At 40.1% G+C, this 26085-nt stretch overlaps 1 protein-coding gene across 6 annotated transcripts in view; it reads left to right on the forward strand.

Annotated features, from left to right (window-relative positions):
* Positions 1-26085, forward strand: part of carmil3 (capping protein regulator and myosin 1 linker 3) — a 105943-nt gene that overhangs the window by 40258 nt on the left and 39600 nt on the right. For all 6 annotated transcript variants that reach the window (XM_085438063.1, XM_085438059.1, XM_085438058.1 and 3 more), the window contains exons 11-18: positions 2057-2151; positions 6010-6096; positions 8424-8533; positions 9954-10031; positions 16331-16407; positions 20895-20999; positions 25195-25264; positions 25372-25453. In XM_085438063.1, coding sequence (XP_085294189.1) covers positions 2057-2151; positions 6010-6096; positions 8424-8533; positions 9954-10031; positions 16331-16407; positions 20895-20999; positions 25195-25264; positions 25372-25453 — 704 coding nt within the window. The remainder of the gene's footprint in view (positions 1-2056; positions 2152-6009; positions 6097-8423; positions 8534-9953; positions 10032-16330; positions 16408-20894; positions 21000-25194; positions 25265-25371; positions 25454-26085) is intronic.

Raw genomic sequence — 26085 nt, forward strand, 5'->3', positions numbered from 1 at the left:
AGTTTGTGCAGAAATTGTTTGGTTGTGCAAACCAATTGTTCCAGCAGCTGTCTGGGTGGCTGGTCTCAGACGATCTTGGAGGTGAACCTGCTGGATGTGGAGGTCCTGGGCTGGTGTGGTTACACGAGGTCTGCGGTTGTGAGGCCGGTTGGATGTGCTGCCATATTCTCTGAAACGCCTGTGGAGACGGCTTATGGTTGAGAAATGAACATTCAATGCACGGGCGACAGATCTGGTTGACATTCCTGCTGTCAGCATGCCAATTGCACGCTCCCTCATTGCTTGTGGCATCTGTGGCATTTTGCTGTGAGACAAAACTGCACATTCCAGGGTGGCCTTTTGTTGTGGGCAGTCTGAGGTACACCTGTGCACTACTCATGATGTCAGATCAGCATCCTGATGTGGCACACCTGTGAGGTGGGATGGATTATCTCAATATAGCAGATGTGCCCACTACCACACATTTGGACTGATTTGTGATCACTGTTTGGGAGGGATGGTTATATTGTGTATCTGGAATGAATTTTAGGTCTCTACGTCCATCCCATGGGGAATGGGAGCAAAAACAAAAGTGTTGCGTTTATATTTTTGTTCAGTGTACAAGCATTTTTGTTTTAATTTTGAGCTCAATATTTATGAAAATCAGAAATCCAGTATCACATATTATAACAATATTTGTTATAAAAGATGATTTAAATATAGAAATGTCCAGCTTGATGTGTGATTGGGGCTCTTTTACCAGCAATTACTGTATCAGTTCTGTGCGACATGGAGGCCATCAGCTTGTGCCACTGCTGAGGCGTTATTGAAGACCAGCTTGCTTTGATAGCCGGTGCTTCTCATCTTCTTCTTAATAATACCCCAATAGATTCCCTGTGGGATTTAGGTCAGGAGGGTTGTCTGGCCAATCGAGCACAGCAGTATCACAGTCAGCAAATCATTTGGTAGTAGTTATGGCACTGTGGTCAGGCAGGTACTGTCCAGTCCTGCTGGAAAAGGAAATCAGCATCTCCATAAAGCTGATGGAGATGCTGGATGGAAGCATAAAGTGTCCTGAAGGCTTTTGGTAGACCAGTGAACCAATCTTCAGCAACTCCAGCAGATGACGTGGCACTCCATATTGTCAGACTTTACAAACTTGTGGCTCTCCACTCTTCCTCTTTCTCAAAACTCTAGAAAATTAATTTTCAATAGAAATGAAACCTTTTTTTCATCTGAAGAGAAGACTTTGGACCACTGAGCACGAGCCGAGTTTTTCTCCTTATCCCAGGTAAGATGCTTCTGACATTGCCTCTGGTTCAGGAGTGAAACGATATGAGGACTACGACAGATTTGTAGCTCCTTTCTTAAAGACGTCTGTGGGCGGTGACTTTTGATGCTCTGACAGCAGCCGCAGTTCACTTGCAGCACGGCTCTCCTGTGTTCTCGCCTTTTCTTGACAGTTCTCTCAAGACTGTTTGTGCACTTTTTCCTGCCACACTTTTCCCTCCCAGTCAACTTTCCATGCATACTGTTCGACACAGACCTCTGCACACAGACAGCCTTTTCAGCATTGAGCTTTCATGGCCTACTCTCCTGAAGGATGTTGATGATCTGGAAAACTATCAAGTCAGCAGTCTTCCCCATGATTGCAGCTAAGTGTGCTGAGCTAAACCAAAAGATGCATGTTTATATGTTTTGAACCATTTTTTATTTAAGCTTGAAATGACATATTCTAATAATTTGAGATGCTGGACTTCTGAATTTGATTAACTATGAGACCCAATTGTCAAAATGAAAACAAAAATGGCCTGAAATGCGATGAATTTGAAATATTAGAAAGTTTACCTGATTTAATTACATTACATTTTTTGAAGCATGTGCAAAAGCAATGCTAGCTTAATTTAAAAAAATCTAAAGTACCTTTATCAATTAATTGGTACGTTTAAGCAAAACACTGGAATTATTGTAAAGTGCTTTGAGGTAAGACAGGAGATTTGTTTCGTCAGTATCTGAGATCGGTATTGAATTTTCAATTTTGCAGAAATAAAACTTTTCTTTTTAATGTTGTCCACAGGGATTTTCCACAGAAGATGGCATCTGCGTTATCAGAGAACCCAGCCTCTGTGATTCACTCTCTCAACCTGGCTCATAACACACTAGACAACCAAGGTACCAACCTGGACTCTTATGAACTCTTCTTCCCTCCTCCCGCTGTCTCTCTCAGGGCAACTTTGATAGTTTTTTGGGGGGTTATTACTTCACAGCTTTTGTTTGCTTTCAAAGAATTCAGAATCAATCCCTGTCCTCACAGAACCTTTTATTTTCTTTTATGTCTGTTTTTTCTCATTTTTTTCTTTCATATATTTCAAGCTGTAGGTTTTGATTGGTCTTTCACTGTGGAGAAATCCTTTATTTTTCTGGTCTCACCGCTCACCACACAATCCGAACCTCTTAGACCTTTCTGCACACACACACACACACACACACACACACACACACACACACACACACACAGACACACACACACTTTGCCACTTTGTGATCTGTCTCTGCAAGTGAAAAATAAACACGCACAATTCTATGGCGTTATTTTGGTGCCACTATTCTGAGCGCACATAAAACAATTGCAGGTGCAAGTGTTGCATTTTGAGGAGAAATTTATTTTGAGCAAAAAAAAGCCAAATTTGAGTGAACAAAATTTATTGCTGCGTGCAAAAAATGTATTTCAGTGTTTGCTATTATCCACACACACACACACAATAGCAGCCCCTCTCGCTCAGTTTTTGCACTTGCGCTCGCTCGCATTGTGTTGCTCGCGCTCTCAACATTTCTGCCCGTGCGCGCTCAACTCTTTCTGTACACCGTTATATTTGTGCCACAAAACCATCCAATCACAGACTTGGATGCAAAAAAAATCTGATTGGCTGTTTTGGTCTTGGAGACCAGCCAATAAATTCTAACAACAGCTTATCAAGCTTGAACGTGCTGCTGTTGTTTAGCGCGACACCTGCTGATTTCCTCTTTCTGGCGCAAAGTGGGCGATAAACAAACAAGAGAGACGATCAGCTGATCATTGATCAGTTTCATGATTGAAGTAGCAACAGGAGAGGGAGGGGAGAGGTTGAGAGAAGAAGGGGCAGCTTGTGTCTTTTTCATTGTACCTGAAGTCCGGGATTCCTTTTCCCCTCAATACGGATGTATTGTAATTGGTCCAGCCCAGAGTTGATCATGACCAACTGGCTAATCCACCACCTTTCATTGTTTATACTGTTACAAAGACAAACAAAGACAAACAAACAAACATAAAAAGGAAAAATCACCATCGGCCCACCGGGCAAATGCGGTCAGCTGGTGGGTAACAGGCATCTCCGAAAACGTTAGAACACTTATGCAAATATGTGATGTCTTGATGAATCAAGCAGATATTTGAAGGTTACACAGCACCATTTTCACATGAAAATATCTTAAAAGTTTATTTTGTGACCCAGAAAGAGTAATATTTTAAACTCCGCCACTCTGTGTTCCTCCGCCACTGCCTCGTTTGAGTTTTGGACGAAATGGATTCTGGGATATTGCATTTCGTCATTTCGAGCTGATTGGAGACCAAAACAGCCAATCAGATTTTTTTGCATCCAAGTCTGTGATTGGCTGGTTTTGTGGCACAAATATAACGGTGTACAGAAAGAGTTGAGCGCGCACGGGCAGAAATGTTGAAAGCGCAAGCAACACATTGCGAGCGAGCGCAAGTGCAAAAACTGAGCGAGAGGGGCTGCTATTGTGTGTGTGTGTGTGTGTGTGTGTGTGTGTGTGTGTGTGTGTGTGTGTGTGTGTGTGTGTGTGGATAATAGCAAACACTGAAATACATTTTTTTGAACGCAAAATTCATTTGCACGCAGCAATGAATTTTGTTCATTTGAGCAAAGAAATTTGGCTTTTCTTTGCTCAAAATAAATTTCTCCTCAAAATGCAACACTTGCACCTGCAATTTTTTTTTATGTGCGCACAGAATAGTGGCACAAAAATAACACCATACAATTCAGGCAGCCTGAAGTGTGTGTGCAGAGTCAGACCTTATATGCATGCAAACGCCACTTATTAGCTCATTTCTGTCCTCACGTCTGACACTTGTCACTTCTACTCACCTCACAAGTGACAAGTGTCGGGGGGGCGGGCCACATACTTACTTTATTGTGATTGGAGCTGTAAAATGACTGCAACCTTATCACAATAATGCACATCTTTACAGCAAAGGATGACCTTCAGTCTGTGTGTGCGGTTGCCTAAAGTAAAACTACTCTAAATACAAATAAACAAAAAAAAAAAAAGGATGCGAGGGAGACACGAACTAGGAGACAACTTTTGGCATTTCAATGAATTCCATTTTTAATAAAAGCAAAGCCTTTCATATTATCTCCATGGCTGCAGTATATTTAATGAAACTGCTGAGCTGAAACTCTTTTGTACAAGGTGCTCATGTGGATTAGTCACTGCAATATGTTTAAAAATTAAGGCTGTAAATTATGTCAGTTGGGTTTTTATTTATTATTTATTTTTAGAATTACAAGGACATGGTTTGGAGAGTACATACATAAGGGAGTCTAATGTTACATGGCCAAACTATATATAAGCTCTGTGAGGGCATATAGATGCAGGGATGTACTGTAAGCAAGCCTTTTAAGATTTATGCCCCTACTGAAAAAATTATTCAAAGAAAGCATGAAATACCAACACTGAGATTGAAACTGTGGAGAGGAATGTGAAGAATGTGCTCCTTTTGAAATCGATGCCAGCGACAGTGAAATCTTTACCAATGTGATGTACTTTTTGTAAAATAGGACTGTGTGAGCATTATTGAAAGTCTGACCTGAGCAGAATGCAGTGGTGCTGAAATGAGTAAGAATGTTCCCGGTCCACATGACCATCTTGATGTGTCACTTTCTCTGGGTTCAAACATTGTTGGAAACATTTGCGATTTGCAGTAGAAGCAGGAGTTTTGCAGACATGCGACTGATATTTTATTTACATCTTCTCATGCAAATGGAAAATATGATGATGAATGGTTTAGCCGATTTTGAAGCTTAAATATGCAAAAAAAAAACAAAACCTCAACTTTAGTGTTAATCTCCAGGTACGTACCTTTCTTTCTCTCATTTTAAGAGCAATTTCCTGTTAATATACCCAAAATTTGTGATGGTGTTCTCTCATTTTCCCAATATGAATATTTGAAATACTAATATTCATCTAAAGCAGCCAGCATTGTTAATAACTTGTAATATTTCTCAATTTTGCTGGTTTTAAGTTAAAGGGTCTAAATTAAATAATGCATATTTTGCAAATTGTAGATTTAGGCCTGCAAATCTGCTGTCAGAGACTGGACATTCAGATATTTGAGTGACTTCAAGGATTCATTCTTCTCAGAGTCCATAGTTACAGAGTCATAGTACCAGATATTTACCATAACAATAACCCATCTCAAGTAGTTTTCTATGTAATTTCCTTCTAACACGGCCTCTAAACAAGTTATACTAAAAGATATGTGAAAACACCCCTACCTTCATTCATTGAAATATTTTTTTCCAGGTGGTCAGTGTGCAGGTGATCACATGCCACATGGCCAGTGTGCAGCAGCCCAGTTTGAATCCCACTTGCAGCCCTTCACTGCTCCACTATCATATCCAATCTAAACCGGTCACATGTGAGACATTTGGTGAACTGACATGGAATGACCAAAATGTTATTTAATATAGGCTAACATTTCAGATCAATTGCTTTGTATTTTCTCATTTAACCTGCAAAAAATATGTATCAGTTCTCCATCACCATTTTCCAGAGCCCAACATAGTATCTACAAGTTGCTTAACCATTTCATAATTCACTGTTAATGAGCAAGTCTGTTGGCATTTTTGTGATTTGTCACTGAACTGCTCATTTAATGTCTTTGGTGTAGATAGATCAATATATGTTCTCTTATGTTTAAGTGATGACTTGACTTTCCTCTCTGTCTTCCCCCACCCCTCCTCCTACCAGGAGTTTCCAACCTTATTCAACAGGTGTGTCGCCTTAACAAGGGCCTGCGTCTCCTCAACCTCTCCAAGACTTCACTTTCCTCAAAGGGTAAGTGTGCAGCGATTAGACACAGCAGCCCCTAGTGGCTGACTGTGTGACAAACACAGATTTTTATCATTGTGAGTTCATATTACATTACACAAAGCAGTACAAAACACTGTGTCTTGCTCAAAGACAGCTTGGAAATTGTCTGTAAAAGCTAGCTGTAAGCCAGGTTCACAATGGTGGCCTGCTGCTCTAAATGCAGTTGCATTTGAACGGACAATTGCTCAAACAGAAATGCAGACCAGTAAATGTCCCACGTGAATCAATCCAACAAATAATAATCAGGTCAAAACTGAAAGTGGTCGATTATTTATATAAAAAAAGTATTCTCCATGAAATCCTGTGTATTAGCAGAGTGTCCCAGTTTTAATGCTTTTATCCCAAACAATATATTAAACAGTATTAAAGCAGATTCAAAAGGATAATGTTAATACAGATGTAATTCCATATGCTTTTAGCTTATTCTTTGATGATTATTGCAAATTACAAGTAATTCCTGATCTTAAATGGCATTATGGGTAATGATTATCTGATTTAGCTGATATAATGGGCGTTTCTGTCATTACAGAGAGCAGTATTATTATACTACTTGAAAAACACACAATGTTGTAACAACAATAAAATTTTAAAAAATGAATTAAATTAATAAAAACCAAAAGTACTACAAAAAAGCTAATGGCCAAACAGGCTAATCTTTACAAGCTAATGTGACGTCAGGGTTAAAGCTAGCTGGTGAGATACAGCTACAGCTTTCCTGAGGGATTAAACTAACCCGACCCATTTCAATGAAAAAGATCTATCTTGTTGATCCAAGATTCAATTTGTTATCAAGTAGTGAAATGCCAGGAAAGCAAGGAAATCAAACTCTGGCTAAAGCTAACTAGCTAACTAGCATAGTTGGGATGTAACAGTCATTTGAGATCGATTAATGAGACTTGTTATCTTGGTTTTGCCTGTAAGTCTTATTTTTAAATGTGCTAAATGATTAATATGTTTATTGTAGTCACTGTACTTGCTTGACAATACATGTATACTCATATAAATATATTTTCTGTTCTTTAGCTTGCAAGTTCTCCCCCCTCTCAAATCTTCTGCTTGTGCATTTACTGCTCTGCTCATTTTCAATGCAGAATAGGCAAGGAGATCCCTAATTTAACGGTATAGCTAAATGCAAACTTCATGCTACAGACAGTGACCTTGACTGCTTTTGTATGTTATGAATGGGAAGACCACACTAGGTGCCGTTTTAAAAGCCACTGGGTTGAAACAGTGATTTGGGAGAATGAAACGATCATGCTGACCTTGAATGTTGGGTGTTGGTAGGTGGGTTTGACTTTGCAGGGGCTGAGCACTTTTTGTTGAATATTTATAGATCTCTCTCGCTCCCCCTCCTTCCTTCTGTCTCTAAAACACCTATGCCAAGCAAAGCCCGTATGCACACTTATGCTATAAACACATGCTTACGTCACCTCTCAGATGTTAATCAGACATGCAAATAAGCTGATGCATCCCAGGAACTCTCACACCATTACTTCTATAGACACTTGACAATGTCACACAGACTAGTTGGCCTCTAAAAGTCTGTGCTTGCAGCAGAATCAAGCAGCTGATAGATGGATTGAGGCAGAGTGTGGGGTGGATTAGACACTCTGCCCCCTCTTCCCCTCATTTCCCTCCTAATCGCTACAAATTAGGGATGAACAGCTTACTGCCTTGCCAGCTTCAGATAGGCACATGCAATGGCTGTCTTGTTCCACCCTCCTCTCTAGTGCTAAAAACACTTCCTGTTGGTTGTTATCAGTGATATATTTTAGATTCAATACAGCACAGAGAAATGGTAGTTGTAGGCTTTGCATTTGTTTGGCTCTCATAGATGTTTCACCAGTGCTGTTGCTGTGTCTGTATTTAAGCTGTAACCTGACATGGGGTGCTGTGTGCTGCAGAATGAGGATTTTAATGAGGGCTTCCATCAGGCCTGTGGCTGTAATTGTGTAGTGATCTGATTTATACATACTTTTGTTTGGCTTTCAGGGCGCACTTGGAAACTGGGATAGTGGGTAAAAGGTGGCTGGCTTCCTCTGAAAGCTCTTTTTGTACAAGCCTGCCATGCACTGACAAGTCTCTGCTCAATTAGTTTTTATTTTTTTGCCACAGATTGTTTTGTTTTTCTTCACCTCTTCAGCTTTTTTATTCCTCAGTTGATGATATGTCATGTCCAGAGCATTAAATTGGCCCCCTGAAAAAAAAAAAGATTATAAGTGATTAAATTAAACTACTGTATCCCTTCTCTTTTAATCCTTTATCAACACCCCCCCCCCCCCCCCCCCCAGGTGTGGTTTCATTGTCCCAGGCACTGTGCTCAGCTGACGACTATTCCAATTCTCTGCTGCATCTGGACCTTAGCAAAAACCCTGGGGTCTTATCTGGAGAGGACGCTACAGTAAGGCACAAAAATTGTTGCATTGTGTGTTCCCATTCAAATATATTAATGCACGCTTACTGTAATAAATCTTGAGTGGAGGAGGGGGGGGGGGGGAGGAATCTTGTAATATTATAATAAAGATTTTTTACACTTGCCCATCAGGAAAGAGTCAATGTATCATTGCATGGAAAATTCTCAGGCCTCTGTTACTTACACTGTTTACAATATCTTAATTCTGATGAACTGGAAAATCATCATTTTTTTAGTGCTGCTGTTATGCCACCTTAGGATGGAAATGTAAAAAAAAACCATGTGTACATAAATATTGATTCTGACTTTCTTTGACGGAGTTGACCAGGTTCAGTCAGTTTGCGCAGTGAAAAAACATTTTTCAGCCCAGCTGCAGATTCTGAAGGCCTTATGGTCTCTTATCAGACCACAGGGGCTTCTTCCACTTCCCCATAAAACTGTGGAAGATGAAGCGCCTAGCAAGTTGCTACTGCCTCCACAATCTCTTCAGGCTTTCAGGCTGAGCCTCTGAAGCTCAGCACTCCTTCGTTGTTGCCTTAGCTGCTTAGTCAGTCTTTTCTTTTTTTAAATCCATACCCTGACTTGTGTGTTTAGGTCACAGTTTAGCTGAGTTGCTTAGAGGGTTTTTCCAGGTATTGCAGATGCAAATCTCAGATTTTACAAATATTAATAGTAGTATTTATACTAATACACATAAACAAGTGAAACATGCTTATATATAATTAAGACATTTTATGTCTATAATATAATATGTAATATAGGTTTATACTCAAGTTTAGATCACTTTACTGATTAATTTTGACATTGTGATCTAGTGAAAATCAGTCATTTTCTCTATATCCAATCAGTTCAATTCAGCTTTATTTATACAGTGCCAAATCACAAGGCGCTTTATATTGTAAGGTAGCTCCTACAATAATACATACAGAGAAAAAAACAACAATCGTATATCCCCCTATGAGGCAAGCACTTTGGCGACAGCGGAAAGGAAAAACTCCCTTTTAACAGGAAGAAACCTCAGACAGAGCCAGGCTCAGGGAGGGTTGGCTATCTGCCGCGATCGATTGGGATGAGAGATCGGTGTCAAAATGCAGGATACTGTTCAGAACAGGACTGATTTATCAATATATCAGCAGCTGTTTGTACTGGCATTTATAACAGTTGATAAATGAAAATCTAAAAAGAAAAGGATATCAGAATATCAGACTTAAATCACTAAACATCAGCATTGGTCTTGGTCTTAAAAATCCTACATTGACTGGGTTCTAATGATAACTAATTCCCATGTGAGAGTGTATCAATTAATCCAATGACCACTGCCCTTGACTGTGCAGATGTTTACTTGTGTACATCCTTAACTCAGAAATATTAACACTATCTTAAAGTCTCTCTCCTTCTTCCCATGCAGAACCTGTACCTCTTCCTGGCCCAGCCTAACTGCCTGGTCCACTTGGACCTGTCTGGGACAGACTGCACTGTGGACTCGGTTTGTACTCGCTGTCTTTGTTACAGTCGATATCCACCCATCACTATCTGATCTCATCACTAGAATGGGATTCAAGCCAAGAAACCGAAAGGCCTAGCGGTCTGAATATGAAACGCCTACCACACAAAACCTCACTTTATTCCATATCTCATAGAGATTCTCTCTGCATAATGCTTTAGGTGAAAGTGGGAGCTCTTAGAAGGGCCAATAATGAAGACGTATAACCTTTGTGATTTATACAAATTATGTCTTTTACGGAAAGCACACAGAAGCATTTGTTGCAAGCTTTTGTTCGCATCTTTGTTGTTGTGAGTATGTCTAAATTTAGCATGTCTGTGAGCCAGTGTGACAAATGGCATCTTGCTGTGGTAGCAGATATGCTAACAGTGGAAAGGATGACGGAACTTTCTCTCAGGGAGAGAGTTCATTGGCCACACTTGAACATGTCTGTCCCTGCAGATTACTGCTGCGATGGCAGTTGGTTTGCTGCAAATATGCGATACTGTGTGGTTAAAAATGCTGAAAGTTACAACTGTACTCACGTTTTTAACGTCTGTGTCTCCTTAGAAGATGTAGGGGTTTGTGAAAAGGTCACATTTTATTGTTCATTCTCAGTCATTGCTGCTTTGTCAGTGCTGTGTTGCTGCTGATGCCACAGAACGCCATAGGGACAGGCAAGGTTGGGTAGAACAGACATAAATATTCTTTTTTTATCGTTTCCACCACGGCAGTGAGGTTAAAGGTCAGAGTCGGCTACAGATCTAAGATCTAAGCACTGCCATTGTTCAGCGGTTCAGAAGGACAAGATCTACAGTAAATGCTCCATTTTCTGTACTGACTACTACAAATACAGTACACCAGAACTTTCAGCTACTTTATACTTGTATCCACCATAACAGGCAACAGAATTTTATCCTTATTACCAAACTACTTCATCTTAAACTCAGTTTAGTTTAGCATAGTTTGGAGATTGTTTTTCATATAAAAATTATGATCAACCTGCTGTTCAGTGAAAAAAATATATTAAAATTTTTTTTTGATTTAAATGTTTTGAAATATTTTCATAACTTGATTTGATCTGGGCTGAATCCCGTAGAGCTTTACCACGGCAGGTGGAGTTGCATTTAAAGCTGCATTTAAATGTGTTTCTGCACTGCTAACCATCACAAGTGAAACCCAGCGGATTGTTTTGGACTTGGAGTAGATAAATATTGAACAACATGCTGTTTTGCACGCTGTGTGTAGACTCCTGCCGTTTTGAAGGCTTCAGTGAAAGTAAACAGGTCTATGTTAGCGAAGCACTGGCTTTTGCATTAGCATTGCATGCCAGCTAGTTACAGTTACGGCATTTGACATTTTGTTTCACTGAGGCATTAATCTCGTGCTAATATATCCTAAACTATTATAATATATAATATACTGCATTTACATGGTTTTGCTACCAAGCAGATCCATCACAGCTGGTGCAGTAGCATGAATTCTAAGGTGTAGGTTACAATGTACAGCTGCACCTTAGACTTTATGTAGTACTGTAAGTCAAGCTTAGTGTAGGAACCTTTCTTTCTTTGTGTTGTTTAAAGAAACAGACACATTTTTTTGAGTAGAATGACAAATAAAAGAATAACCAATGGTTACTGTTTACGAACACCACATGACAGGTGCTGCAGTTTTACATTAAAAAAATACATTCTTAAGCTTTCGTGGGAAGGTGAAAGTATAGAGTTAGTGCTGAAAACAACAGGATGTAAATACTTTGAAAGTCTGCTAGTAATGGCAGACCAAACTGTACTTTATAAAAATGATGTAATGTGTAGATATATTAATATAATGGGTCATTCTGTGCAATACTTCTGCTTCTTGAAGAAATGCAAAAAAATTGTACTTTTTCTTTCTCCAGTTCATTTGTATCACAATAAATTAAATTAAAAAAAGAAAGAAGAAGAAATCAAATGAAAAACTAAAGCTACAGTTTAGAGAACATCTACCTCTGATTTAAAAATGACAAAATAAAAAACTCAACTTAAAGGAAGTACATATTTAACCTTTGAAAGAAGAAAGAGAAAGAAATATCACAGATGTAGATTCTAGCTATAGATAAATTCTCTTTATCTAAAGCTTTTTGACACTAAATATTTATCACAATACAGAATAATTATGTTAGTTCTTTACAATTGTTTAAACAAGTTTTAGTGTGGAACTAAATCAGAGCACAGACACTGGCTAACCTTGGGTTTCTCAAAAATATAATTTCCTCTTGATTTGTACTTATTATTATGTTTTTTGGGGGGAAATGGGGAAAAAAAGAAAAAGGCAAACAGTTTCTGGACTTTTCTTGCCGCTGTGATACGTTTACTTTCCTCCCTCGCCGCTCTTCACTTGAGCAATTTTAACACCTAAAAGCAGCGAGCTTGTCAGCCAGGAATCTGTTTCGCAGAGGACTAGCCCACCCGTCCTGTTAATGTGGGCAATGAATTTTATATTGAATTATGTGCATGGATGGAAGTCATTGCTTCTCTTCTGCTTTATTTCCAAGTTGAACTTGCTCACCTTCAGAGGGTGACAGAAAGAGTTCTCTGTGAGACCTGCTTTAATGTCCTTTTTTTTGTGCTAATTGTCATTTATCCTTTAGAGAGGAGCTATCTCGGGGAAAATTAGTCTTTTTTAGTGTTAGCTTGTTGGATTGAATTATTAATACGTTTCTGTTTTTAATCTACGCTTGACACACAGACAACGGTCGATTAATCAATTTGCGTGATGGATCACACTGCCAGCGAAAAAATGGATTTGTCCGATAGTTTAACCTCTCACAAGTGATGGGATGCTGCTTAAAGTATTCCAGGGAATCTGGGTTTGGTTTAATGCCAATCAAATTTGCGTCCTCCTGCCTAACAAACACATATTTATCATCTTTATTTTAACATTGGTCGGATCACAGGTCCCTGCACATTCACTTTAGTACTCTCTAAAGCTCTTTATTTTGAAAGTCAGCCATATCATCACAAGGCATGGCTTGATTGATAATGGCCTCTGATGAATGATACATGGCGCTGTGCAGCATAATGCAGCATGGATCATATAGGCAGAGAACTGCGTGCGACACAGCATACTTGGTTTCCTGCATGAATCCTGTACAGCTTCTTTTTTTTTTTGAGGCATTAAACATTTGATAGATATCCAGTGCAACAAATTGAAGAATAGTAATTCGTTTTTCCTGGTATGGGCTCAGCTTGACTTTGATTCAGTACAATACAATTACACTTCTTATTGCCCATTTGGTCCTGCTATCGGGAATTAGTAGACTTCTCTGACAGATGAGCACTTTCCGTACACTCTTTCAAAGATTGGCAGAAACACTACTGGCTGTTTTTCATTTGACTGCTGGAACTCGGGGCCGTTAACCCTTAAATATACACGGGAAAAGTAGCCAAACAAGACTCCGTTTTGTATAAAAATATCACTTTTATTTTTCAGTCTACATTATTGTCGCTCATTTAGGGTGTAGATTTGAGTAAGTGGTGACGTGCAGCAGCTTCCAAATATTCTGAAACAAATATTAATGATTCAAACCTTCATTCAAACATTTCTTTAAGGTAGAGAGAAAATGTTCTCTGTCAGTCTTTCACAGACAATAAAATTAATTCAGTGTTTTAACTAAAGTTCAGCTAAAGTTCTTTTCCTGGCTGAATGCCGTACTGAGAAACCTCGTTATTTCTATAGGCCTAGTTTATACAAGGATAGTTTCAATTCTGAGTACAGGAACAATGTTACTTAGCATGTAAACTCCAAAGAGATGAATTCAACAAATACCAAATTTAACAGAGTACAACTCTCCTTCACAAGTGGAATTCTTAAAAAACTAAATCTTACTTATTCTTTCAGATAGTGGCCTTGGTGACTATTATTTGACATGATTAGATTGCTAATAGTGTTGCATCTGTGTGGAAGTAGCAATTTACCCTTTATAAAACTTTAAATATAGTTTAGTATAGGGCTGCTCAATTAATCGAATTTTAATCACGATTACGATCTGGGCTTTCAACGATCATTAAAAATGACTGAGCCGATTATTAGCCCCTCCCTCGTTTATCCGCGACACCTTAAAGGCCGGTCCGTGAAAATATTGTCGGGCATAAACCGGTCCATGGCGCAAAAAAGGTTGGAGACCGCTGATTAAGAGGACCCGAGGGAAGCTCGGAAAGCTAAGCAGAAGTTATTTGGAGAGTGACTGCCGTTGGTTGAAAAGAGAGTTTAAAAAAAAAACTTCAGTGGTGTTGCACACTATTTTATATTATTTTTTTAAAGTCATTGTTAACCCTTTAAAGCCGGTCAGAGCAGCACGCTCCGTTTTGCGTAACTATTGTTAAATCCCTGTATAACCTGAACCGTGTAAGCTAGCGCAATAATTTGTTTTGCATATGAAACCGGAGGAGTTGTACTTACATCTGATGCCATCAGCTTGTCCTCGGTCATGGTTTCGTTCCACATATAGCTTTGCAAAAATTGCATAAAAAGCGCTTGCAGGAACAAAAACATAATATTCCAGAAACACGCTTTGCCGTTCCTGTCAGCTGTTCGTAACACTTCCCACAGTGAAATGATGCACATGCTGTTTTCTTTGCAAATTTGCATCATAGGGTTGTTTGTTTTTCCTGCAGTATATAAAAATTGCTGTATCTCCAAAATAAAACTATGAAGACACTCAAAATAAAATTCCTGTGGTGGGAAACTATTTTTTGCAACTTTATTGTATTTAAAGTTTTGAGGGATAAACCTCTTAAATTTCTCCAAGTAGAAATATATGTAAACAAAACAAAAGCGATTTTCAATTTTTTTTGTAGTTTATTGCACTTTTTTGCAATTTATGTAATTACTATGGACTTAATGCATACATATTATTAAAATATGGGCTATAACAGTTGTATTGATGTATAGCAACTTGAAATGCTCCCACAAATGGCACTACAGCATGTAAAAAAATAATATAAGCTCTGGTGGACTTGGTTCTATAGTAGGTCTTAAAGGGTTAAATAAATATCGTCAAATAATCGTGATCTCAATTTCAGTGAAAATAATCGTGATTATCATTTTTGCCATAATCGAGCAGCCCTAGTTTAGTAATTAGTCCACTGGTTCAGGGAGATGGGCATCGTCACAGTGAATGGTATTTGGACTGATGTTTATATACCAATAAACTACTCTTAGTGAATACTCAGTGTTTTGAGCAAAATACAAAATAGATTTACCAAAGTAGGAAAGAAAACAAAAGCCTGTCACAGGATTACAGTTTATATGCTTTTCTTTGTTTTTGTCCTGTGGATGCAAACAGAGATTGAATCACAAAACACCTTGTTTTTAGACTCTAAATGCAGTGAGGGGTTGCACTAGATAAACTGTGAATCATGCAGAATTTGTCATGAAAAATATATGGTTGTTCTATTTAAGGTCACAAGGCCCAAACATTAGTGTGCTTGTTGACAGTCAGAATGAGAAGTTTAGTAAAAGGTTTTGTGCACTGGAGTAAAAATATAGAATTGACTTTAAGTGAAACCAGATGTTGATATGGGGAAAATGACTATGCAGTGGAACTGTTAACAATTGAACCATTTTTTATAAGCTCACCATGTTTTATGTAGAATATTTATGTAATGTATTTCAAATGTATTGAAAAGACAAGTACAAAAGCTCAAGTAACTACCTTTTATACTCAGATGCAGGGATTTAGAGTAAGTATTGTCCAATGCTAAGTGGAATGAATGAATGACGCAGGACTGTGAGCATCTTTTATCATGTACTCCTCTCAGCCTCAGAGTTTCACTTTGTTTAGTTTTCACCCTGTAGAGGAGAATTCCCAGCACTGATTTCTGACGATGTCATATTTCTTGGAAAATCACATGCAGCAGATGCTAAATGCGCCTGTTTGCAGTTGTAGAAAGTTAATGACAAACACTGCATTATTCTGTGGAAAGTCAAGCCATATGGCACAGAAAGGATCAAATAAATCCCGAAACGAGACTGCTTTTTGTCCTGATTTGACCGCCTGTCGTATCTCGTTGTACTTGTCCTTTTTTACAACATGCAGAGCTTCTGCTAAATTCTATTTTTCAATTTCAAGCAAGGCTGTCTTTATACTTCAAACTATATATTTACTCAAGAGTCTTCACATTGCTTTTGTGTCAGCTTTAATTTGTGCTATAACTGTTTTTTCAATACTCAAGAGCCAAAATAACTGTTATACAACACAATCGTGTTCACCATAGTGAACATGACACCTCCCATTTATCTCTCTGTTTCTCTGCCAGTTGTTTGGGGCCTTGCTGCGAGGCTGCTGCGCTGACCTCTCCTACCTGAATCTCTCCAAGAACTCCTTCTCTCACAGGTGGGCATTCACCTCAAGTGTAAATCCCAGTTTAGGCTATTTTTATTTGAATATAAATATATAAATATATATATCAGTTTGCTTAATATGACTCAGCCAAACAGCTCTGGAAATTTTCCAGTCAGGAGGCACAGAGGAGAGCGAGCATCATCATTTATTTCCCGTAGATTAGCGTTTAGCCCTGGACCTCGCTGATAGAATTAGCATACAAGCTCACATCGCATCCCTCATTTATTCTGCCTCGCTGCATCTGTGTGTGCCGAATGTTTCCAGCTTCCTTTAATGTACACATGTCTCTGTTTGCTAACAGGTTTTCTGTCTGTCAAGCACTTGTATGCATGCCCAACAGTGCTTGGGTTGTTGTTGTTGTTGTTGGCGTGCGTGTTGTGTGCGGTTGAACCCTGTGTGTGTTTGTTATCTTCACTAGCAGGCAGAAGCCGTTCCGGCTCTCATCATGTCATGTCCCACAGGAGCCTGGGAGCTTCCCTGCTCAGCATATTACATTACAGAATTACAGAGAAAGAAGTTGGTGAAAAATGAGACTAATTTTAGACGGGAATTATTGTTCCAATCCCCAGGCTACCATGCCTCCTTCTTTTCCCCTATCCGTGTCTACTTTTATCTACTCTATCTCTCTATCCATCTTTTTTTTTTGCACCTGTCTAGCAGCACCTCTATTTCTCCCCTTCCTTTTACTTATGGCATCTATTCTCCATCAGTCTTTTCTTTCTGCTTTTTATCGTTCCCTTTTTCATAACTCTTCTTCCCTCATTTATACCTCTCTCCTTTCCTTCCTCATCATTCTCAACTTATACGCCCCACTCTTCCTTCCCTGTATCCTTATCGCTCTACCTCCTTCTACACATTTTATCATCTTTACCTTTGCTCTTTCTCATCACATTCTTCCTGTGTTTGTAGTTCCTAGTTGCAGTCCTCCTGCTGCTCTTGTGGTATTAAATGCACGCTGGCTCGGTGCTGCCGGTCGGATGGCTGCTGTGTTGCCGTAACGACACGAAGGCACGAAACTGAACCGACTTGATAAGAACCGACCACCTGACTGCTGCTCATGAATATGGAGCGGGCTGCCTCAGACCACTCCTTTACCCTTTGCACACATACAGATGTGGTCACTTTTGACTAACAATGAGGAGTCTAGGAAGATGCTGCCACACAGACGTGCAGGCACGGTTACAAGTTGCTGATAGAGCTCTCTGGAGAGTGTTTCATGAGAGAGACAGTGACACCGTATCTGCTTATGTGACAGAAGCCATTCTGTATCCGTGCAGCTTTGACGGGCTATATGCTAATCGTTACAAATGGGTCAAAGGAGAGCTGCTGTTACACACACTGGGAGGTTATCTGAAAAGGAGCGACTTGTGATTGTAGTGCAGCTGCCGGGGTTTCTCTCACTACTGTCTTCCTCAATGTCTTTATCTTCTTTTTTCTTTTTTCTTTTTCCTTGTGACCTTTTCCTCTTTTTTTTAATCCCTCACAACTTCATTTTCTCCCACTTTTCCCCCCTCTTTATCTCACATTTTCCCTTTCTCATTTGCTCTCTCGCCATGCAGTTTAATCTTATAGCCAAGCTAACATGGTTTTGTCTGCATGGGGCGAATGTTCTAAAACAGGTTACTGTACTCTGTCAACCATGCATTTGCCTAATGGGAATTCAGACGCCACAGTTCGGCACGTTTACTTCCGCCCGTGTGCGTACGCCACTTTTAAAATGAGAGCCCGTTAAAAGTTAAATGTGTCCCGGTCAAATTTCTCAAGGCCAGCGTGGCAAGTTGCTAAATTATATTCTAATAGACAGTCATAACAGTCAGTGTGAAGCACTGGGTCGTGTGCACAAGGACAATAAGGGCTCGGGCTCACGCTGCAATATGCACACAGGAATTTGTTGAAGTGGAACAGAAATTGGAAGGGTGTAGTGATTATTCATTATATTCCCAGCCAGTCAAATTACTGCGCTCATATCTGTGAAGCAGCTGTGCCAAACACATGACAAAATTGTCTCAGCAATCAGAGGAGAGGAGAGTGCAGAGCAGCTTTCCCTTTTAGGCTATTTTGGGGTGCTGGTGCAGCATTACAGGGTGTATTTCTAAAGACAGGTGATGTCTCTCTTTAGTTCTGGCGTGTTTGTGCAGTTTTCATAACCGTGGCTAAGTTTGCACTTGCTGTTGGAGATGCTTTGAGGGGACTTCCACAAAACGCTTCCTTCCCCAGCTATCCAGACAATTTTTTTAACATGAATCTTTTAACGCCCTGCTCTCTGAGACTGACGTAGCAGCTGCCTAGGCCTGACATATTTTCAAGCTGAAGTGTCAGTGGAAGAGGAAACACTAAAAGTAATTTGTGTGTTTCTGGATGTTGGAAAGTAAGGTTGACAAAGTGTTGATGAAGTTTGAAGGACTTGTTTGAAAGTGTGACTGTGTTTCTGAAATGGCTTAATTCAGATAACGGAGTCAAAGTGTTGATCGAGCTTAAGGAAGCCATTACAATAAGGTGCTAAAGCATCATTGGAAAAGACGAACCTTAAATGATTATGATATGTATGATTAAACTGTTAAAGTAAGGAATAAGCCTTTTATTGTAGTTTGCTGTCATATTAAACCAACAATAATTTGGTGAATCATCAATTGTGCAGTCAGGATAGATCAGGGACTCTGAACATATGGTATATATAACTCCACCATCACCCCTGGGTGGTAGTTTGTCTGTTCTTCTCAAGCTGGGGTGCTCTAACAGAGTCCTTGGAGTTTGGGGGTTCTGCTAATTAGGACTATGCTCTTCTGGATGGAGATCTCTGATGTTATAGTTCATACTGCTCTTGTTACCAGTGGGACCTGTTTGGATTTTACTTTTCAAATCTGCTCCAGTTGTTTCTTTAGCTCCTTGTACTCCTAGTACTCTATTTTCTCATGCTTCTTCTTCCTGATGTTGCTATCTGCTGGGATTGCCACATCTGTCACAACTTTTTTCTAATCTTCCGTGTCAACCACCTCTATGTCTGGTTGGTTGGCTGCTTGTCTGTATGGAACTGGAACTCCCACAGGACCTCAGCCCTGTTGTTCTCAACCACCTTTGGTGGGATTTCACATCGGGACTTGGGGACTTCTAGTCCATATGCGGCGCAGATGTTCCTGTAGCCTATCACAGTCACTAGGTTGTGCTTCCAAATGTATGCGTTTCCAGCTTGAATCTTACATCCTGCTACTATGTGTTGGATAGTCTCCATGGCATTTCTACACAGTCTGTAGAGACGGCTGAGCACTTCTAACTGTGGATCTGTTGCTCAGGGCCTATTCTAGTGGACAAGGACATATCGATGTTCAAAGCTGGTCAAAGAAAAAAAAATCATGCTGAGATAAAACTTTGGTTTTAAACTGTGGTACTGGGAGTGGGTATGACATTGATTTTGGTTAAAAAAAATGTTCTTCACCCTCAGCATTTCAAAATGCAACATGCATGCCTGTGCCTATGTGCTTCATAAAATACACTGGGTTTCAGGTGGGAGGGACTGAATATAGTTCAAATCCCTGGTGGCTGCTTTCATAGAATTGTTAATGAAATCAGCCGCAGCTGTGCTTTTCATGTCAAGTATAAAAGATTGTCTATCTCTCTATATATAAGGTTTTTTTTGACTAGTGAACTATGAGGTAAATTTTACTTCTCATGAGTTTGCTTTCAAAGTGCCTCATCAGTGACAGCAATACTCATTTATCAGGTAGAAGCTAAAAAAAAGAGTTTTGTGCTGCACAAGTAAACAACATATCAGCCGCCTGAAAAGCAATAGCAGGTAATCTTTCCAAGAAAAACAAACTTCATCTTTCTGCAAGATGAATTCATCCTTCCCCTCACTCTCTCCTCCTCCTCCTCCTCGCCACTCATGACTTTATCGTTCCTCCTCTAGCCTCCCTTCCTCATCCTCCCCTGTGGTGAATTATGTGTACAGCGCGGGGGCTGGAACGGCAGATTGACAGCTTTGACAAGTGCTAAACAGATCGGAAACAGTACACTATATTCATTCCATGAATGCCGAGTACAGTGCCTGCTCTGACTCAGAGGAATGTTGTTCATACATGGAGACTTATTCTCTATGCTTCCTATGATGACGGGCTAATGTGCTGTATATGTCAGGCAGATGGTTAGATAATAGGTCCATGTTACCTTTTAAGTGATGGCAGTAATTAATGCCGACTTCACCTTTTCATGCTGTCGGGTTGATATAATACTGACCCAAATGTCGCAGCGAGCATCTTTTTTGCTTCAGCCTTCTTCTGGCTCTCTTCCCTCCCTTGTTCCCCCCCTGTCATTGCTCTGCTTGTCTACTGCAAATTCTCTGTCATCCTCGCTCTTGTTATAGATCAGTGTCATCCTATTTTTCGGTCTGCCTGATTAAGATTTAACTTAAATGCTCTCCTCGGTGCTCCTCTCCCCCTCTGTTTTAAAATCTTCCTGTTTTTTCTGTACTGTCCTTTTTCCAGAAAAGCCAGAGATTCTCTGCCAACTTTCCGTCAGTTCTTCAGCTCAGCATTCAGCCTCACACATGTCAGCCTGGCCTCTATGAAGGTCCCCCCTGATTCGATGAGGTGAGTCGCTGTGAAACGCATGGATTTTCAGGGAAAATCAAACTGGAAATTGGAAGTGCTGTGCAAAAGTCTTGAGCCACCCATCATTTATGTATATGAGGAAAATGGGAAAGAAGTACAACAATTTAATTTAAACATGTGGAGGCGTACATGGACATAAGTATATAAGGCAAAAACAGTTTGTACAATTCTAACAAGCCTGAAAGTCAATATTTGGTATAACCACCTTTATTCCTTAACTCAGTTGCTTTAAACAGTCTCCAGGCTTCTTGAAGGACATTCAATACTCTTCTTTGGATGTTGGCTGCCTTTTGTTCTCATCTCTGTCAAGATGATCCCACACTGCTTCAATAATGTTGAGGTCCAGACTCTTTGGAGGCCAATCCAAGACTGATGGTGTTTTTCTATCCATGTATGTTTTTACTGCGTTGGCTGTTTAGGATCATTGTCATGCTGAAAACTGAAGCTGTCGCCAGTCAGACATGTTCCAGATGTTGCTGCATGGTGTATCAAAATCTGATGGTACTTTTTTGTGTTTGTTATTCAGTAAATTTTAACAAGGTCGCTGACACCACTGGCCAAAATGCAGTGCAAAACTGTGACAGAGCCTCCACTGTGTTTTACAGACGGCTGTAGACATCCACTGTTGTAACCTTCACCTGAACCCCTCCATATATTGACAAGGATTTGAACCATATTTGCGTTAATGACTTTATAAGACTGGTTGCCAGTGATTTTCAGTCCAGGTCTTGTGCAATTTGGGATACCTCAGCCTTTTCTCCTCATTTCCTTTCCTTGGCTTCTTGACAGCCACCCTTCCACTGACACAGTTTCTGATCATGATTCATACGTCAGCGTTAAGTTGCTTAAGAAATAAAAAAAAACCCCAAAAAATAAAACCCATTCCTCTGTAAATGGCGAGGATTGAAAATGACTTAAAATCAAGCAATGTCCGGCGGGAGGAAAAAAACCCTGTTGCTTTTGCACAGTACTTCAGGATCTTTTGTATGTATTGTTATGTGTTACTGGACCTTGGCTCATTACATTGTATTTCCATATGACACAAAAGACTAAAGTTTATTTGATGGTGGAAAAAACAAGATATAATCCCCAAGAGTCACAAACCTGTATCCAGATATAGATAAAGGAGAAAAATGCCAAATAAACAAGTCAGTCAGAAAAATGCATCAAAACAACCTTTCAAAAGCTGCTCTGTGAAGATGCTCATAGTTCTGACAGAAGAAGTGACCTGTGAAGAGAGAGGTCTCTTTTCTCTTATGACACATAGATCAAAGTCAGCGCTGGGCACAGTTGCCATAAAGGTACCAAAGCACTATATATTACTAACTGGCATGTTAAGTCTACATATAAAGAGGGTCAAAGAATATGCTCAAGCTCAGTGTCTGGCAGTAAACTGGTAATTGTATGCTGTCATCAGGACCAACCCATGATAATTAGGGGTGCATATGTCTGATAAGCCAAATTAGAATCTGTCTTTATGATGTGACATTATAACAAAACCAGTCACAAGAAATTGACTTTTTTGTCATCAGTCTTCAGGTTTAATTACAGTTTCATTCAGGGAGTCATACAAAGGAGTATTGTTATGAAATTAGCGCACACCCTAAATGGAGTTCTAAACAAAATTGGGTTGGGCTTTGCTTTAGCTCATAAGACTGTCAGTCGAACTCTGCTGCCATCCTGTTAGAGCTCATATAGGTTGTGCTACTCAAAATGCTCTAGCCTGCCCACAGTTGCTGTGGAGGTGCAAGCAGCTTGGCAACCCACCATTCCTGCTTTGCCTTTCATGCTGTGTCTAACTTGATCAGTCTCATACTTGCTGTCATTGGTGTCTGCTCTGTAATGTGCTAGGTTTGCTGCTGCTATCCCACAAAAGACCCCACACTGTCAAATATAAATTACTGCAGATAGAAATATCAATCATCTTTAGACTCTTGTGGTCCCGACCTAACTACTGTTAGTTTTGTATTCTAATTATGTATTGATACACTGGGTCTTCTTGATGTGGCTACAGTATAAATATTCTGCTGACTATATGTTTAGCTTTGACCTGTATATCATCATTTGTGACAGCCAACTGGCATCTGATTCTCTTCCACTTCATTTGGGAAATCTCTAGACGTGATGCATATACTGACTTGGCAAAATATCCTGTAATAAATGCCAAGATGCCAACAGGATGCGCTAATATAGACATCAAGCAGCTACTGAAATATTATGCTAGTATTATTAGAGGAAAAAAAGCTATAAATTACCTGCTAAGGAGACGCTGGAGAAAGTGTGTTCCTGTGCCTCCTACATACTTTATGACTGAAATTTGGAGAAGCCACTTACTCCTACAAGATAAGTTTAAAGTCCTTTTTGAAAATAGAAATATTACAGTAGGCTTGGAATTATGAATTAAGCGAATCTGTTGCTTTAAAAAACCTCACTTTAATAATTTTTTGGATGTTGTCTCCCAGCATTTCTACTACAAATTTCATGCACAGTAGGAGTAATGAAATCTGCAAAATAATCCAATTACGGGATGAAACGCCTTAAGTGAGCAAACGCGGACTTGAGGGAGACACGTTTCTTTCGTTATGATATTGGACGCAGCATTTCCCCCTCAGACTACCTGCCGAGCAGCTGTGCGATCAGGTAAATTTTTTACTTTTGCGGGAGAATAGTGATGAATGGAAACTTTGCGGGTACAGCCAGAACTCATATTCTGTTTAGCTTCAGTGGAGGTTGATGATATATGTGGGTTATAAGACAAACTCGCGCATCTTGTTATTTTTAACTCCTAACCTTGTTCAGGGTGTCACTGGCAGTTTTGACTGCGAGTGCTGAAGAATGAATTCCCACTGGGGCCACTCCAGCTAAAAATGTATCCACTCATGATGCTGTAAGCTGCTTTAGTTTCAAAACACTGTATAAACCGAACTCAAGGAGGAAGACCGCTGAAGGCTTTTCGGTTTTCCATCCAAAAGGAGACTCGTAGAAATGGGAGAGCCCCCCCCCCTCCCCCCCCCCCCCCCCCCACCCAATGCATTATTTCTGCATTCCTATTCCTGTACTCTAACTTTAATGCATGCAGAGGCCTTGATAGGAGGAGGATAGTACCCTAACCTGTCCTAATTTAAAGCAAAAACCGCCCAGCAAACAAGGTTGCCATTTTTCGGTCATCATTGTTTCAGTACAAAAATAGCTTATGCCATATGGAGTGTGGTTTGCATCCAAACCACCAGTGAGAGTTAATCATCAAGGTGCACATTAGGCTTCAAATGCTTTTCCTTGACAGTGGAGCCAGTTCACTGTTCCGTTAGTTGACTGGCCTTCAATCAGTTGACACAGACTGAAGCCCCCGTGTTGGCCAGCTTCCACTGTGCTGACGTGTCTTTGTGGAGGACTCTATGCCCACCAGCTTCAGGAGATCTGTAGCTAAACCAGCTCACAAAGCAGCCAAGCAACAAAAAAAAAGGAGTTTCCCAACGGGGATAAATGGAGTTTTGCAATATTACAGTTTCTCTGCTAGGCGTATAGCCTGCTGAACACAATCAATAGCAGAGAAAACAAAGCAAAATGCCAGCAATTGGGATGATTGCGCGCTGCGTGATGGATCCCTGCCAAAATGGTTGGAGCAGACTCCCCACTTAGCACTTTTCCTCATTACCTCCTCATGGTGCATAACTCTTAAATGTGTATTCATTGCACAAGAACAACCTCCAGCGGAGCCTTGATGTGCAAATGTATTTTTCCCCCGCATCCAGCTGGGCTTGTGTAAATGTACAGTCGCTACAATCGGCCACTTCTGAATAAAACTTGAAGGTTTTTGAGGTAATTTCTGTTGCCAACTTAGTGAGCTATGAATCTTATATTTAAGCTACTTTTCTCTAAATCCTTTAAGATGGTTCTTAAACTTTTAGGTGTGCAGAGGAGAATGTGGGGCAGGAGGGGGGGTTGTTAGAGGGAGAAAGGCGATTGGATTTAAGTGGAACTGATTTTTACTTATTTTTCTTTTCCAATGTGGTTTTTGCTCATCCTTGTGCCTCAATTGACCTTTGTTTCTCAACATTTCCTCTTATCTAACTATCATTTTCGTACCCCTTTTTCTATATCTGCTTCACGATTAATCTGTATTTCCTCTCTCTCGCTCTCTTTCCCATCCCATCCTACCTCTGTTTTCCTTCAGGGCGCTGTTCCTCGGTTTGTCCAATAACCCTCATATCACTGATTTACACCTGGACATCAGCAGCTGTGAGGTACGCTCTGTCGGCCTGTACTCAGGGTGTATTCACTCATCATCTTCATATATCACCTCCTGTGGCTATCCCATCATGCTCTGCTCCTCTCTGTCTGCCTTCCACAGTTGAGGTCAGCAGGTGCCGGGGTGATTCAGGAGCTGTTTCCTCGAGTTTCATGCGTGGGGACTTTAGATATCTCTGATAATGGTAAGAACCCACAAGGGATGCACTTACAGGGGTTGTTGTATGTGTGTTGGGTAGCTGTAAATCGTATAGACTACGCCATTATTGTTTTGATTCCATCAGCTTTTAAATTGAATGGCTTTCTTTTAAACTAAACTAGTGAACCAGTCTCAGTCCCTAGAGCCTGGCTGATTTATCGGTGGGCCAGTACTGTTGGTTGATATTGGTTATTTCCTGATCTATCTGTCTGCATTTTATAACAACCAGTAAATGAAAATGTAAGTAGAGCTGGGAGAAGCACCCTTCAGCTGTGAGTGTTGACATCGGATAGTTTGAGGTGAATCTGCAGCTTCACTGTTGGCAGCACTTGTACTTGAAATGCCACAAACACAACAACCAGAGGCCTGCACTATGAAGAGAGTTCATCATACCCAGGGTGTCTTACTGTTATCTGGACTCACTTACCCTCCCTGTGGCGATCAGTGGTCACACGGAGCTGGTTATCGGCTCGCTAACTAAACCCCTGCATGTTCACAGGCTGGCGTTGGCATCTTCTGACCCATCCTAGTGATGGAAAAGTGTTCTGGCAACAAAGTAGCTGTTTTTACAAAGAAAAATGAAACTATGGGAAAATATGAAAAGGTTAAATGTATAAA

Source organism: Copadichromis virginalis, linkage group LG18, assembly GCF_057382275.1.
Source record: "Copadichromis virginalis isolate Kocher_CV1m ecotype Utaka linkage group LG18, C_Virginalis_male_GT1.1, whole genome shotgun sequence".
NCBI lineage: Eukaryota > Metazoa > Chordata > Actinopteri > Cichliformes > Cichlidae > Copadichromis > Copadichromis virginalis.